The 14,766-nt window shown below is 52.4% G+C and overlaps 2 protein-coding genes across 2 annotated transcripts in view; one reads left to right on the top strand and one right to left on the bottom strand.

Moving 5' to 3' along the window:
- BMP2K (BMP2 inducible kinase) overlaps positions 1 to 5,590 on the top strand; it is a 49,756-nt gene extending 44,166 nt beyond the window's left edge. The window contains exon 16 of the mRNA XM_084204851.1: positions 486 to 5,590. Coding sequence (XP_084060977.1) covers positions 486 to 1,918 — 1,433 coding nt within the window. The 3' untranslated portion in view covers positions 1,919 to 5,590. The remainder of the gene's footprint in view (positions 1 to 485) is intronic.
- Positions 5,591 to 6,195: 605 nt separating this feature from the next.
- PAQR3 (progestin and adipoQ receptor family member 3) lies at positions 6,196 to 12,783 on the bottom strand. The gene is made up of 7 exons (XM_084204719.1): positions 12,526 to 12,783; positions 12,281 to 12,443; positions 11,230 to 11,385; positions 10,336 to 10,533; positions 8,850 to 8,940; positions 8,396 to 8,544; positions 6,196 to 7,984 (listed from the first exon to the last, which is right to left on the bottom strand). The coding sequence occupies exons 1-6, from the start codon at positions 12,708 to 12,710 to the stop codon at positions 8,402 to 8,404; spliced, it is 936 nt and encodes a 311-aa protein (XP_084060845.1). The 5' UTR covers positions 12,711 to 12,783; the 3' UTR covers positions 6,196 to 7,984; positions 8,396 to 8,401.
- Between the last annotated feature and the right edge of the window lie 1,983 nt (positions 12,784 to 14,766).

The following is a 14,766-nucleotide window of genomic DNA, read 5'->3' on the forward strand; positions in this document are numbered from 1 at the left end:
TGTGCCTCAGTTTCTGCAGAAGATAGGAGCCCCTCTCCTGACTTGAGCATTGTTTGTCAGAGCAGGCTATTAAAGCAGGAGCACGTCAAAAATAGCTTGTCTGCTTAAAAAAAAAAAATACAGGAAACTAGTGTTGAAATTCTGCTGCCTCCCATTTCCCCTGAGGAGAGTGGCTGTGTAATGACTGAGTTTGCAAAGCTGTCTCTAGAGATCAGCTGTGTCCATTGACTCCTTCTGTATGCTCCCCAAATACTGGTGCTGTATGTCCAGGCACCTTGTGCTTTTGAAGTAAAGCTGGCAGCTCTGTCTGTTGATTTTATGTGTGTTGTTTGAAATGTCAGATGTGATTTTTAGCTTGTTTCCCTCCCTAAGTACAGGGTATATGTTTGCATCAGCTCCTGGAGTGTGTGGCTGTGGAGTGTGTGGAGAAAGTTGTGCCTTTCTATGTTTTAAGTTTTCATTTGCTTTTTTCTTTGGACCTGCAGGTTCCCCTGGAAAACAAGTGGATAACTCAGCCAGCAGTCAAGGAAATAACTTAGGGACCCCAACAAAGGCTGGAAAATTGAGCCATGCATTTAGAGATCCCCGGGCAGGGAGGAGAAGTGCAGAGGGACACGTGACCAAAGGTGGTGAGGAGTCAGAGAGTGATTTTGAATCAGATCCACCTTCTCCCAAGAGCAGTGAGGAAGAAGAAGAACAGGAGGATGAAGAAGTCTTGCATGGAGAGAATGGGGACTTCAATGATGACAATGATACAGAACCGGAGAATTTAGGCCACCGACCTCTCCTCATGGATTCTGAGGAAGAGGTGGAAGAAGAGGAGGAAGAAAAGCAGAGCTCTGATTCTGATTGTGACCGAACCAAGCAAAAATGTGTGGAAGGGCTCCTGGGCAGTCAGTTGAGAGATGGTGTGAGCAGCAGCGAAATCACAGAGCCCAGTTCAGTGCCTATGTCCCCCCCTGAGGTGCCAAGCACTCTGATCAACTCTGGCCAAGAATTTGACGTGTTTGGAGCTGTGCCCTTTTTCACTCTGCAGCCTCAAGCAAGAGAGAAAGTGGACAAAGATGTTTCTTCTCAGGTGGCTTTCCCCAGCCTAAGCCAAGAGCAGGATGACTTCGATGTTTTCATAAAAGCTCCTTTCAGCAAAAAGGTGCCGCAGCGAGATGGGCAGGGGTCAGGGATGGAGACTCTGCTCTCCCCCACCTCTCCGCGGAGCGTGGATATCTTTGGTTGCACCCCGTTTCAGCCATCCCTTGTCCCCAAGTCTGCTGGGAGCAGACAGGACCTGTTTGGGCTGGTTCCGTTTGAGGAGATCACAGGCAGCCAGCAGCAGCAGCAGAAGGTGAAGCAGCAGCGGAACCTGCAGAAGCTGTCTTCCCGCCAGAGGCGCATGAAGCAGGAGGTGCCCAAGAACAACGGGAAGCGCCACCACGGCACCCCCACCAGCGCCAAGAAGGGGCTGAAACCCAGCTACCGCACCCCGGAGCGCGCTCGCCGGCACAGGAAGGCCGGCCGCAGGGACTCGCAGAGCAGCAACGAGTTCCTGACCATCTCGGACTCCAAGGAGAACATCAGCGTGGCCCTGACTGACAGCAAGGATCGAGCCAACCCTCTGCAGCCAGATGAGGCGCTGCTGGATCCTTTCGGGGCCAAGCCCTTCCACCCGCCGGAGCTGATGCGCCACGCCCAGCACCAGGGCTTTGGGGACGGCCGCGGGGACCACGGCGCGGTCGTGGTGGCGGGCAGGCCCAGGCAGAGCTCCTTGCACGGGGCCGTTCACGGCGGGGACGGGCTGAAAACAGATGACTTTGGTGCCGTGCCCTTCACAGAGCTGGTGGTGCAGAGCACGCAGAGCCAACCGCAGCAGGCACTGGAGTTAGATCCCTTTGGAGCAGCTCCATTCCCTTCTAAACAGTAGAGGCTTCTAATGGGTTACCCCCACTACACCTCTCCAAGTCCCTTAGTAAAGGTGTAGTGGAGTAATTTATGTGGTTGAAATGCCAGGGGCCTGGGTTGTACAGCTTGTTCAGGGTGAGGAGGCAGTGGCCTGCCTGTGTGGTGAATTGCAAATAATGGCTAATTCTGCTTTGGATCTTTTTGAGAAAAAGAGAAAAAAAAATCAGAACTCTTCTTTCCTTATGGCAGATGGCTCCCAGAATGAAATGAGGAATTGGATACGAATCCTTGTCACTGACTTGGGGCCCTGGGACATACTGTTGTTTGTGCACTTTGGTCTTGCCTTTCCATCCCTGTGCCGTGTGCCCCGGTGGAGCAGAAGAGGTGGGGAAGTGCTTCCCGCATGTACAGGAGGCTGATGAACTGCGGTGCTTCTTCTTGTCTCTGCAGACCTAAGAACCAAGACATACTGATATCCAGCTTATGTGCTGGAAGTAGCCAAGTCTTTGCTTCCTAGGTGAAACTACCTTTATTAATCATAAAAATAAAACAGCCACATCCTCAGGGGACTGTGGCCCAGAATTCCAGAGCACAGCTATGGCTTGGGACCTTGCAGACATCTATGCAGCTGCAGAGATGAAAGGCACTTTTTTTTTTTGTTTGTTTGTTTTGTTTTGTGTGCCTAAATGGTCAATTTTGAATTATTTTTTTAATAGTAAGTGCCATTAATGTAAAGTAGCAAACTGGAAATGTAGAGTCAAAACTAAAGAAGCAGGTGATTGACTGATCTGTGAGGATGTGTGGGGGAGTGAGCCAGCAGGCACATGGCCGGGATTGCAGCACTTTGGGGGACTCCTCAGCACACTGGAAGAGGGGCTGTCCTTGGGCACATGGAGCGCTTCAGATGACTTGCGGAGTTGACTGTGAGGTACAACCATTAGATTGGTTTGATTACAACTTGGATTTGTGTCTGTTTTCCTCTTGGATTTTGATTGAAAAGAACATGTGTCCTCTCTGTTGTTTTTTTACCACAATAGTTTTATGAATTGACTGTAATCTGATGCTCTTTAAGGGTCGCTAAATGCACTGAGCTTTGGAGACGATTCCTGCCCCGGCCGTGTTCCAGCAGGAGCTGGTGCTGCCGGACCACCGAGCTGCGTTTCACCCCACAGAGCCTTTCGGGAAGGACCCCTGTCCTGCTGCCCAGGACCGCCTCGGGTGACGGCAGGAGGAGTGAACACTGCCGAGCAAAGCGTTTGCTTCCTGTGGTGCAGCAGCTGCTGGTGTGCGCAGAGACAGTGCCCCTCGGCACAGCCCCGCCTGGGTTCCATGGCCATCCTCACCGGGACACGGAAGGAGGTGGCTCCTCATCCTGTCCCGCCGTTCAGTCCTGCTCCACTGGAGGCTGAGGAGTGGGTAGCTGGGTGTTTGCACATGGGGGACATCCCTGTTTGTGGCTGGGTGTCCTCACGTGCCCCCCGTCACAGGCAAAGTGAAATATTCAGGGTTGTGAGCTTTTTTCCCCCACCGCCTCCTGCTGGATATTCAGGAGATGATGGGGGCGTTTGGTCCCTTTCAATATTCACAGAAAACACATTGAAAACAAATCACGTGACTCCTTTGGGATCAGTTTGATAAAATGCCCCCTAGGATGTATGTGAGATTGCTTCCCTTAGCTCTGGAATCTGAACGTCGCTCATAGAGATGGTGTACAGATGGCTACCTTCATCTTCCTCAGTTTCACTTCTCACAGGGTGTAAGTGGGATATTCCAGCTGTGCCTGCTTCAGTGTGCCTTTTCCAGGCTTAGGAGTTAAGCCCTTAGGAGATTGAGTAGAAATGTTTCAACACAGGACTTTGCAGGCTTTATTACTGCTCTTCTCACCTGTTTGGTGCCAAAGGCTGCAAGAAGCACATGCCAGTTTTTGTAGCATTTCTGACACTCAGGTTAACAGTCTTTTTCCCTTTTTTCCTAATCTCTGTGCATGCTTATGAGCTGCCCTTCTCAATGTCTTTGAGAGCTGTTATCTGCCTGAAGAGCCCTTGGAACATGGCAAGATGACGAATGTGGCAGTGAAGTGGACACCAAGTGAGATGAAAACTGTGGTCCTAACTGTGGCTGGTCCTCACCAAAGCCAGGCTGTTGCTGTCTTCCCAGTGGGAGAGCAAGCGGAAGGGTTAACAATGCACATGGCCCTGGGGCTTGGCTCCAGGGCCCAGGAGGAGAGGTGGGGGCTGTGGACATGCAGGGAGGAGGCTGGGCACCAGCAGACCCAGTGCGGGCAGAAGCCGTCAGGTAAATGACAGATGGGAAATGTGTTCAGTGCTGTTGGTTTACCCCAGGGCTCCAGGCTGAGGAGGGCTGCGGGGGGCTTGGGCAGAGGGTCTCTATGCACTTAGATTGCAGCACAGCCAAGCTGAAGGGAGACAAGGCAAAGGCAAGCTGCGGACCCCAGTGACTCTAGAGCTGGCACGAGTTACGGCCCATGATATTTCCTTCCTAATGGCTTTAACAAACCTGGTTCTTCATACTCGAGACACCAATCAGGTTTTTACTTAAATTTAACTTTTTTTTTCTTTAGAGTTACTTATTTTATGCTTTTTCATGGTCAATGTGAGATTGGTGCACCCTGCTAGGCTGACTTTTCATGGTGTATGTAGTTTATGCACACCTGAACCCAAGTTTGGGCTTGTTTTCAGCCACTATGCACTACTCAAAGGAGGTCAAATGTGTGACTGTCAGGGAATGGGGTATCCTTTGCCTTTTTTCAGGGTGTGTGGAATGCAACGTGACCTTAGTAGAAATCAGGAAGGCCCTTGCTGCAATAGACATATATGTGCTGCCTGTGGTAGCAAGAGGGCAAGGTAAGGGGTAGACACTTGCCTTCCAGACAGAAATCCCAATGGGTTTTTACGGCTTCTCCTTCAGCATGCTGAGGGACTGAAGCACAGGCCTTCTAGGATCAGCTGCTGGAGAGAGCGTCTGTCCCCAAGTGCTAAGGAGCACAACCACTGTTGAGTGGTTGTGATGATGGAAGGGAAAACCAGGTAGCTGTGTTTGCCTGCGGACTCCAAGGGCCCTTAGGTGTGTAATTAATGCAATTAATGCTGTGGTGGGGGGCTCTGTGAGCACCGGTGTCGGAGCAAAAATCTTATAATCATTCTGGGTGCCCCAGTTAGTAAAACCAAGTACTGTGAAAATAAGTTGATATATTTGCTACTGTGAGAAAAAGAGTTTATCTGGAGTTTTTTATACTATTTGGTGTATTTTTATATATCTAAGAAGTATATATAAAATATACACATGCTCGCACACATCACGTACCCCTTGGAGTTGCTGTGGTGTTGGTAACCCAGCAGCCACAATCATGTTAGTGATGTGAGTGAATAGGAGTTAAGCACCAAGGGTGGCTGCTGTGTTACTGTTCCACAGAGCTTATTTTGAAAGGTAATCAAGGAGATGGTGTGTATGGTTAAGTTGTGACTGAGGCATCACCTACTATTAAAGAGCATAAAAGCTATTTTAAAATTGCTGGCATTCAGCTTTTAAGTGCACTTGCCTGAACTACACTTCCATTTCTTGTTAGACTTGGAGTTTCTAAAGCTTTTTTGTGTACTACTAAAGCCAGAACTTTTAACTTCTTTTGTGAAGCTGATGTATATCATAAAACCCTTGGAGTTGTTAAATAAAGGAACCTGGTAACAGTGCCTTTGTAGGTGTCTTCAACACTGCACGCTGAAGGATTGGTGTGTAGGCTTTCATTTACTCATTATAGGCAGTGCTGCTCCTGCTGAATCATTTTGTAGCTGTCATGTAAGTACCTGTGACTCTCTTAAAACTGTTTTAAGTAATTGTATTTGCTGCCCAATCATCCTGCCGTGTCCAAGTGGCTAAAAATCCTTCAGTTCGGTGTTACTCCTTAAAGCCTTTCTCCAGAAAGGTCGTGTACGGGTCCCAATGCCATGGGACTGAGATCTGCACTTGTGGACAGAGCTATAATGTGGTGTGAGCCCCTTCCTGCAGTTGTTTACTGGAGCAGGTTGTTTGGATGCTCCTTGTATTGATTTTACTCTTGGGTGAGCTGAAGTAAGAATGGAAATGGTCAAGAACAGATCAAGCAGCAGCAGGACTCCTTTAATACAGAGTACTGGTAGCAGGCTGAAAAGCTGAGTTCATCAGCAAATTCAGCTAGGGAGTCTCCCCCAAAAATTCCTGTCTGTGGCACAAGTTCCATGGCTGAGCCATTGTCATGGGTTTTTTTGCTGAATGAGATGCAGGAATGATGTTACTCCAAGGAAAAAGCCAACAAACTGGAATTTATTTTAACTTCAGTATGTACATCCAAGATCATCATGCAGCTTGGTAAATTGTCTCAGGTAAAAATGCACAGCTTGGTGATCAGTGTCCTTATCTGGTGAAAACTGCTGGAGAAGTTAAGAGTTTGCATTATAAAAATACATTGGCAAATTAGCTCAAGTCAGTAATGTTACAGACACATTATTAGGGTATTACTGTACACATAACAGTGGAAACAGACTTTACACTTGCGAGTTCCTTGTCAGGCTTCAGTAGTAGTAATTAGTGCACTTAAAATTTGCTTGGCTGCCAAGTTAAAAAAAAAATCATAAAAAAAAAATCAGTGTTTACACTGAAAGGCTGAAAGCTCTGGGAGCTGAGTCAGTAATGCAGAGTCAGTTTTGCCAATACTTGTTTCTGGAGTTAAAAAAAACGAAGAGAAAATCACCAAAACCACCCTCTGGCCTAAACAGATGGCGTCCCTGTCCAGCACATCAGGAGCAGTTGCCATCCTGCCTTCTCCTGGAGTGTGGGTGCCTGTTTGTAAGCTTCCACCTCCATTCCACATCTCCTTGGCACACCCTGACCAGAAAACAAGTCCTGCTCCTCTGCCTTAGCCCAGAGGGAGGCAGCTTTGGGCAACCTACAGAGCCTGCCTGCACTGGGGCAGTCACTGCACAGAGCCAGCCTCTCCCAGTGGAGTGGGGAAAGCCCTCTCCACAAGGACATGGCGACTTGGCATTTGTCCCAACAGCATCCTTGCCTCTAACCCAGAAGTCCAAAGCATTTCAATGCTGTTGGGAAGACTGGCACCCCTGGAGCTTAATGGTGTGGGCAGCAGCTGTGCAATAACCAGTCTATTCCGTGGCTCCCTGGTGTTCATTTCATAAGGGATAGTTCCACAACACATCCGGAAACTCCAAGCAGCCTTGGCACTGTGGCAGGATTGTGAAAGCAAGTCATTCTATACAGCAGCGTCTGCAAGTGCAGTATCATCCCGCATACAGGGAAAGGCCAAAAGTCAGCAATCTGCCTCCCCAGCAGGTTCCCTGATTGCACGCAGACTTAGTGCTACTCCTGGAATATTTTGGAATACTGATTCCAGATTACTGAAGGGATCTAGAGAAATTTCTTCAAGCAATGGCACAATCACGACCCCCCCTTGGGGGAAGCTATTTTTAAGATCTGCAATGACGATCTAGATGTGCAGGACCTCGTGATCTTATCTCCCAGGAAATGACAAAGAGCTGATCCAGACCAGGACAGAAATCCACTGAATCCAGTTCATGCGTTCCTGTGCCAATGTTGAAGCATAAGCACGTCTTCCAGGTCAAGGCTGAAGGATGCACTGCCCACAGGGCTGTGGTTTGGATCCAGGACCAGTTCCCACAGTTCCCACAATTTTACAGGCACACTGCCAGGAGTGTTCTCCAACTGTGCACAGCAGCTGAAAACCTGGTGTCCAGGCCTGAGTACCCTTGGCTGAGCCACTCATGTCTGCCAAGCAACAAAACACCCTGCTGGGATCTGTGTGCCAAGTGAGCTCAGCCTCCTGCTGTCCTGCTCCAGGAAGAGCTGTTTGGTGCCCGACTGCAGGGCAGGAACTGTCTGAGAAGGAAACGCCCCTCCAACGCAGGCAGTGCTGCTGTGTTTATCAAAGCTGGCAGTAACGCTCTGTCCCAGCAAGGGGATAACAGCCCGGAGTCAGCAAATGAACTGCCTCAGTCCTTGACAGCACAGCTCTTCACATGAGGCCCAGGCCCCCAGAGTCACCAATCCTCTCGTGCTGCCTCTGAAATAGAGCAGGGAAACGAGGTAAATCACTTTGCGTATGTAATTGGCAACTCATCTAATTTCCACGATCAATGCTAAGGAGACTGAAAACCTGACAAAAGCCTGAGGAAAAGGCTACTTAAGGACAAGTACTGATGATGGTTTGGGACTCCTCAGATTGTGACACAGAGCTGGAAGGGATCTGGCAGGGCTAAGTCCAGCCTGCTCTAAAACTGCTCAAGGGCTCAGCAGCTCCACAGAGCCTCATCCAATGCAGCAGCACAGGTGAGCAGAGTGCCTGGCATCACACCCCTGCTTTTTATTTGCACCAGTCAGGACCCACTCTGGGGCAGCGACCTGAGGTTCAGGCCAGCGTTCCCGAAGCCTGTGGTTAGAGTATCCTGTTCCCCGAGGATGGCGACAGCCGTACCTTGGCTCACAAGTCCGCGCTGTACTCGGGGCAGGGCTTGCTGTGTCGGTACTGCATGATGTACACTGTGGACTGGTGCCACCAGTACAGCATCACCACTGCCAGGATGTGCCACACTTGGTGGCTCGAGCCGAGGTAGTTCAGCTGTCCTGTGGGGGAGAACAGCGGCACGGAGTTCAGCTGTTAAATTCCACCACAATTGCACATTGTGCAGTGCAATCAGTCTCCTGCAGAGCTCCGCCACACCCTGCCCTTGAGGGGTGACAGGGAAAGTTCTTTAACGAACTTGAAGGAATTCCTGCCTCTTCCCACTCTTTTACTCTGTAGGGGAACACTGCATGGGGAACATGGTCAGCCTGGTCTCTCCCAGCAAATTCAGGACCCACAGCAAGGACTGTGACACTGTAGGAAGCTTGACTGCAGAAAAGAAAACAGCCAGAAGAGAATTTCCTACCTGGGAAGTATCTTTCTGGAACTTTGGAAATATAGAAGAGAAAAGCTACAGCAGCGATGAAGTACATGACAAATACCCGCGGAGCAAACTCCTGCAAAAGAAAAGGAAGCTCTCCTATTCTGTTAGAAGGCAAAACTAGAAAAAAATGTCCCTAAAGATAAAAAAGGAAAAGCCATGACAGTGCTGAATCTTCCTTCCTGTGTTAGCTATGCACAAATCCAATGGGGATGCACATGCCAAACTCGGGAGGAACCCTGAGAGGGAAGACAAGTCTTTTATTCCAGCCCCTTGCTTGTACACGCAAGCTACTCCATTGAGCTGACAGCAGACACAGCGTGTGTCTGTGCAAGGTCACCTGCCACTCCACTGAGCCTGCACAGAACAGCCAGGGTGAGGGACACTGCGCTGCACATCCCACTTAGGCTGGGATCACAGCACCTGCACACAGGACTGCTCGCACTGGGGGATCAACAACCAGCAACGTAGCCACCAGGCAGATCTTGTTAGCAGAATGTTTTGTTACCAAAAGTGGGCCCTTTTCCTGAAGTATGGAAACAAAACGTTACTACGGACACCCCTCTTGCTATCCCAGGGGAGGCCAGATGGGGAAGTGTGGGGCCACAACTGCTGCTGATGACTTTTAGAGGGTCAGTGTGAAATGTCCTGTATAAAGGCCACATCTCTTTCCAAGTGGTGCTCTGCCATATTGCACAGCAGCTCTGGACCTGGCTGAACCCTCACCCAGGGGGACAGCCATCCATCCAGGCCAGCCCAGGCTCGTGCAGTTTGTGCTCACTATGAAAAGGAAGTGTTTCTTTCAGCACCATGAGGTGTTGCTGGGCCGCTGCAGTGATTTCAGAGTGGTTCACACTGGGGCACACCAGACTGCCTTTGGCTGTACTGGGCTGCTGCTGTCACAGCAAAATTCCCATGAGGGAAACAAACAGGAAAAGAGTAACATCCAAGAGCTGTTAGAGGAGGATTGTGTGGGAGACAGAGGGCTGAGCAGATAAATGCTGATTTCTGCTGCCATCCTAGGGAACAGTGGAGGAGACAAGTCATCATCCCAGTGTCTCCTGGTTGCCCTCTGGAGCTGTGGAGGTGGCCAGCCCTGAGCACTCCTGCAGCCTGACAGGCTCCTTCCTGCTCCACAGGCACCTCAACCCCTGGCCTCCAGCCCTGGCGAGGGTGCGGTCTGCCCACACAGGCTGCTCCGTGCCCAGGCACAGACACAGCTGGATCCTGCTCTCCTTCCCACCATGCAGCTTTAGGGCAGCACAACACAATGGAGCTTCCCAAGCTGCCTATCCCCTCTTAACACAGTTCTCAGTGTTCCCATTTGGATTGTACTGACCAAAAGAATTCTGTCCTTAGAGGGATTTTAACTCCTCCTCCTTCCCCACTGTTTCCCCAAGTGCAAGAGAACTCATGGAAGATGGCAAGTGAAAAGGAAAAAGGAATCTTATTTCTTTTTTTTTTTTTTTACCTGTACAATGGATGCCCCAATGCCGCCATTGAGCCAAACCCAGTGGATGGTGGGAATGATCCCGTAGCCAGACACGGAGCAGAAGATGATGGAGCGCAGCCTGTGCCACTGCTGTGTGAGGTAACTGGGGTGGATCTGAGCAAAAAACACTGCCAGGATCATGGCCAGCACAGTGATCAAATACACCTGGCGCCAGTACTGAGGGCACAAAGAAACAAAGGCAAGTTTGTGGAGTGCAGAAGTCAGCTGTGGGCAGAAGGTTTCAGTGAGGGAGCACAGCAGTGCCTCACACTGTCCCTGCTGGAGCACCAGCTTGGGTCTGAGTGCAGGGCCCTGTACTTGTCAGCTGGCACTGAGGGATGGGGAATCTTCCTGGGGGCACCTGGCACCACATCCTTCATTCCAAGCACTTCCTTCTCCAAATGTTTCCAATGCACCTGTGCCTTGCCTGTCCAGTTCAGCTCCCAGGCAGCCATGTCCAGGGCAGGCCTTGAGAGGGAACTTGTTTACTCATCCTCTATTAGAAGGAGGGAAAACAAGGCTGTTTCTGCCTGACGGCAGCTACCTCATGAGCAATGCTGCTATGGGACACATCCCGTGACCAGCCTCAGGCACTGGATACAGGTAGGACCTGTAAAGTTTCCCTGCCTTGAGAGAAATTTAAATATTTTCCTGAGGCTTGTGCAATTAACAGCTGGAAAGGAAAACCTGCATTTGCCTGTCTCTTCAGCCAGCACAGTTCAGCTGAGGTCAGAGGGACGTGTTCCAGTTCCCATCCCTGCCTCCCCGCTCCTGTTCTCTTTGGACACCTGCACGGAACCCCCTTCCTGCAGCACAGAAGCTGCAGTGAGAGCACACGAACCAAGCCCTGCAAGGACACTGCTCCCCACTCACGTTACTGCAGTAGAAGGCGTAGAATACGCCTGACACGTAGCAGCCCAGGATCCCGATGGAAATGCCTGCGTAATCCAGCGCCATCCAGCGCCGGCTGGTCTTCTCGGAGCGGTGGCAGCAGAACAGGTGGTATCCTACTGAGCAAAGCATACACACCTACACAGAGGGGCAGAAGAGGAGGGTTAATTCCTTACAAAGCAGTAGGGAGCACAGCCAGCCCCGGCCCTGCAGCAGTACACCCCAGTTCAGGCACTTGTGATCCCTGCCAGCTGGCCATGGAGCTTCCCTGGCACGGGGGAGGAGGAGCAGGACACTGCAAACCATGGTAACCAGTTGTACAAGTAACAAAAGTGGGGCTCCTGCGGCACAGAGAGCTGACAGTGCTCCAGCAAGACACGCACCAATACAGGGAGAGGATGAATTCCACTGGGCCAAAGTGCCCCAGGCAAAGCCCAAATCCCAAATCTGCCCTGGCTGCCCAGCACCGGCTGTGTGCCTTGACTGAGGGAACACACAGGAATTTAACTCTTACGCACATGCTGCTTGTTTGCTCCTAGGCTGCCTTAAAATCTTTACCCTGAGAAGTGCTTGGTTCTCTGTGGCCTTGTGCAGGGGCAGGGAGGAGCACTAGAGCCACTTGTGCTGTACAAAGCTATCCTGTACCCTGCAGAGAACACCAAGGGTGCCTTTAGCTCTCTGTGCTCTCACAAGGTGCAGAGGCCCACCGGAGACACGCCTCAAGTCTGCTGTACAAACACACTCCTCTGACAAATAACAAGTGAGGCCACCAGCCCTCCTGCCCTTCCCGACCGTCGGGCCACGGCGGATCCCCGTGCTCGGGTGCTTGGCCCTGTCCTGCAGCACCTGGAGCCGCGTCAGGCCCCCTCAACCTGCGGCAGCTCCGGCACACGGCCCGGACACACGCCCTCGTTTACCGCGGGCTCTCTCTCTCCCCTGCCAGCCGCGTTGGGTTTCTACCCCGCGGAGCGCTGCCCGCGCAGTGCCCGCGGAGCCGCGGGAGGGCTCAGCGCCGCCGGCAGCCGGCGCCCACCTGGAAGCAGAAGAGGCAGACGGAGCAGATGACGAAGTCCTCGCGGGAGGCGCCGGCGGCCGGCAGCACGGCCGTCAGGTCGTAGATGCCCAGCGTGAAGAAGAGCAGGAAGCCGAGCAGGTGGCTCCAGATGTTGACGGTCTCGTTGGAGAGGATGAAGAGGCTGAGGGAGAGGGGACACAAGGCGGGGCGGGGGTGAGCGGCGGCGGGGCCGGGGGGCGCCCGGGGCCGCGAGGCACGCTCACCTCTTGATGCAGAGGCGGGAGGGCAGGTAGGCGCGGTATCCATCGGTGATGTAGGGGTTGTCCTTCAGGAACACCGGGATCTGCTCGTAGGTGTAGAGCCGGATGCCGCGGGGCACCAGCACCGGCCAGTACTGGTAGCTGCCCAGCTCGATGTAGTGCGCGCTGCGCAGCAGCTTCTGGTGCATCCTGCCCGCCGCTGCATCGGACCGCCCCAAGCCGCCCTCGCGGGCCGGGGCCGGGATCGGGATCGGGAGCGGCGCCGGGAACGACCGTGATGACGTCACCGCGCGGCGCCCGCCGATGGTGTCACTGCGCGGCCCCGCCCCGTCCTGCGCCGGCAGTGACCGCCAGGGGGCGCCCGAGACCCGCCCCAGCTCCCTCAGCGCTCCGGAGCCCTCAGAGTGAGCCGGGCTTCTCCGAGCTCCAGGACGCCTCACAGCACTGAGACCTCTGGGACCGTCTGTAACCCCTCTGAGCCATCCGAATCCCGCGACCCCTCAGAGCTCTCAAACCCCCGGGACCCCCGCAGGGACCCCTCCGGGATCCTCCGAGGCGCCTTGGAGTCCCAGGTTCCCCGCGGTGCCTCAGAGCCCTCACACCCCTGGGGGCCCTCAAGCCCCCCGGAACCCTTCAGGCCCCTGCGACCTCTCAGAGCCCTCAGGCCTCCGGGACCTCCCGGGGCACCTTGGACTCCTCAGACCCTTGAGGTGTCTTAAGAGCCCTCAGACCCACGGGACCCCCTCAGGCGCCTCAGACTCCCGGGACCCCTCAGAGCCCTCAGACCTGCTGGAACCCCCCAGGGCCCCTCAAACCCCTCAGACCCCGAGATGCCTCAGACTCCTCAGACTTCCTGGTGTCTTCAGAGGCTCTCAGACCTTCAGAACCCCTCCAGGGCCCCTCAGAGCTCTCAGACCTGCCAGGACCCCCCAGGGCATCTCAGACTCCTGGGGTCCCTCAGAGTTTTCAGACCCTCACAGTGCTCTGAGACACCCTGGGGTGCCTCAGTCCCTCTGGGACCCCTCAGATTTCAAGGATCCCCTGAGATACCTTAGACTCCTCAAAGCCCTGGGGTGCCTCAGACTCCTCAGACCTTCCCAAACTCCTCAGAACCTCTGAACCCACGGGGACCCCCTGGGCCCCCCCTGGACCCTTCAGCCCTCCGAAACAACAGAGACGTGCCTTTGGGCCAGACAGGCATTCCTCTCAGGTAGGCCGGAGGCTGCAAACCTCGGTGAGGGAGGCCAGGAACACACATGTTAGCTCAAACAACCCTAAGGGCTGTCATTCCCCATGGGTATTGCATTGTGCAAGAGCAATGTCTGGTTAATGAGATCATGGTTACTAGAATTTTGGGGGCTTCCCTGTGTACTCTGGAAAGTAACAAAAATGTCTTAGTAGCGAGAAAGACTCTTCCAAAAGTTTGCATGGCCTCAGTAAGAAAAGTTGTATGGTGTTTGCCAGTTGCTTTTCATGCTGCTTTTTGCTAATTAAAAAAAAAAAAAAGAGAGAGAGAGAAAAGAAAGAAAAAAGAAAGAAAAGAAAGAAAGAAAAAAAAAGTAGTGGGGGTAAAGCAGTGATTCGCCAGGTACAATAATAGGACTTCTGGTTTCAAAGGTGCAGACAAGTGTGCCCCTCTGGTCCCCCCTGCCAGTCCTGTGCCGGGAAGGCCCCTGCAAAGGTCTTTGGTCTCATTAAACCAAACGGTGTGAGGGGTGCGCGGGGCTGTCCCATGGCAGAGATGTATCATGTCAAGTAAAAAGATGGGAATGACGGGAGGTTAAAATCCACCCTGACAGTCAAGGCCAGGTGTTCAGCAGAACCAGATTTGTGTCTTGCCATTTGGTTCCCCAAATTAAGTTGGACTTGGTCGGCAGAAGCTCTTGAATATTTGTACTGATCAATCATTCACTGAGCTTTCTTTCTGTTAGTATCCTTAGAGCGCTGTTGCTCCTGCCCCTGCAGACCTGCCTCCTCCCTCCTGCTCAGCTGCTCTGTGTGCTGGGTACCTTTTCCCTTCATGTAAACCCAGGAGTTTCTCAGAGGAATCCTGTCCACAATAATAATTGAGCAGGCTTAGCTGTAAGATACTGGCTTGTGTTTCAACTTCCCGGGATGTATTTGGAGCCTGACTCGGAATGGTTCATTCCTGTTTTACTTAGTTTCTGTTTCCTGTTCTGTACTGCTGCTCTGGTTCAGGATTTCCCATTCACCCAAGCTTTCTCTAATGAGGTTAGTAAGCCT

The sequence above is a fragment of the Fringilla coelebs genome, assembly GCF_963513975.1.
Source record: "Fringilla coelebs genome assembly, chromosome: 4".
NCBI classification, from domain to species: Eukaryota; Metazoa; Chordata; class Aves; order Passeriformes; family Fringillidae; genus Fringilla; species Fringilla coelebs.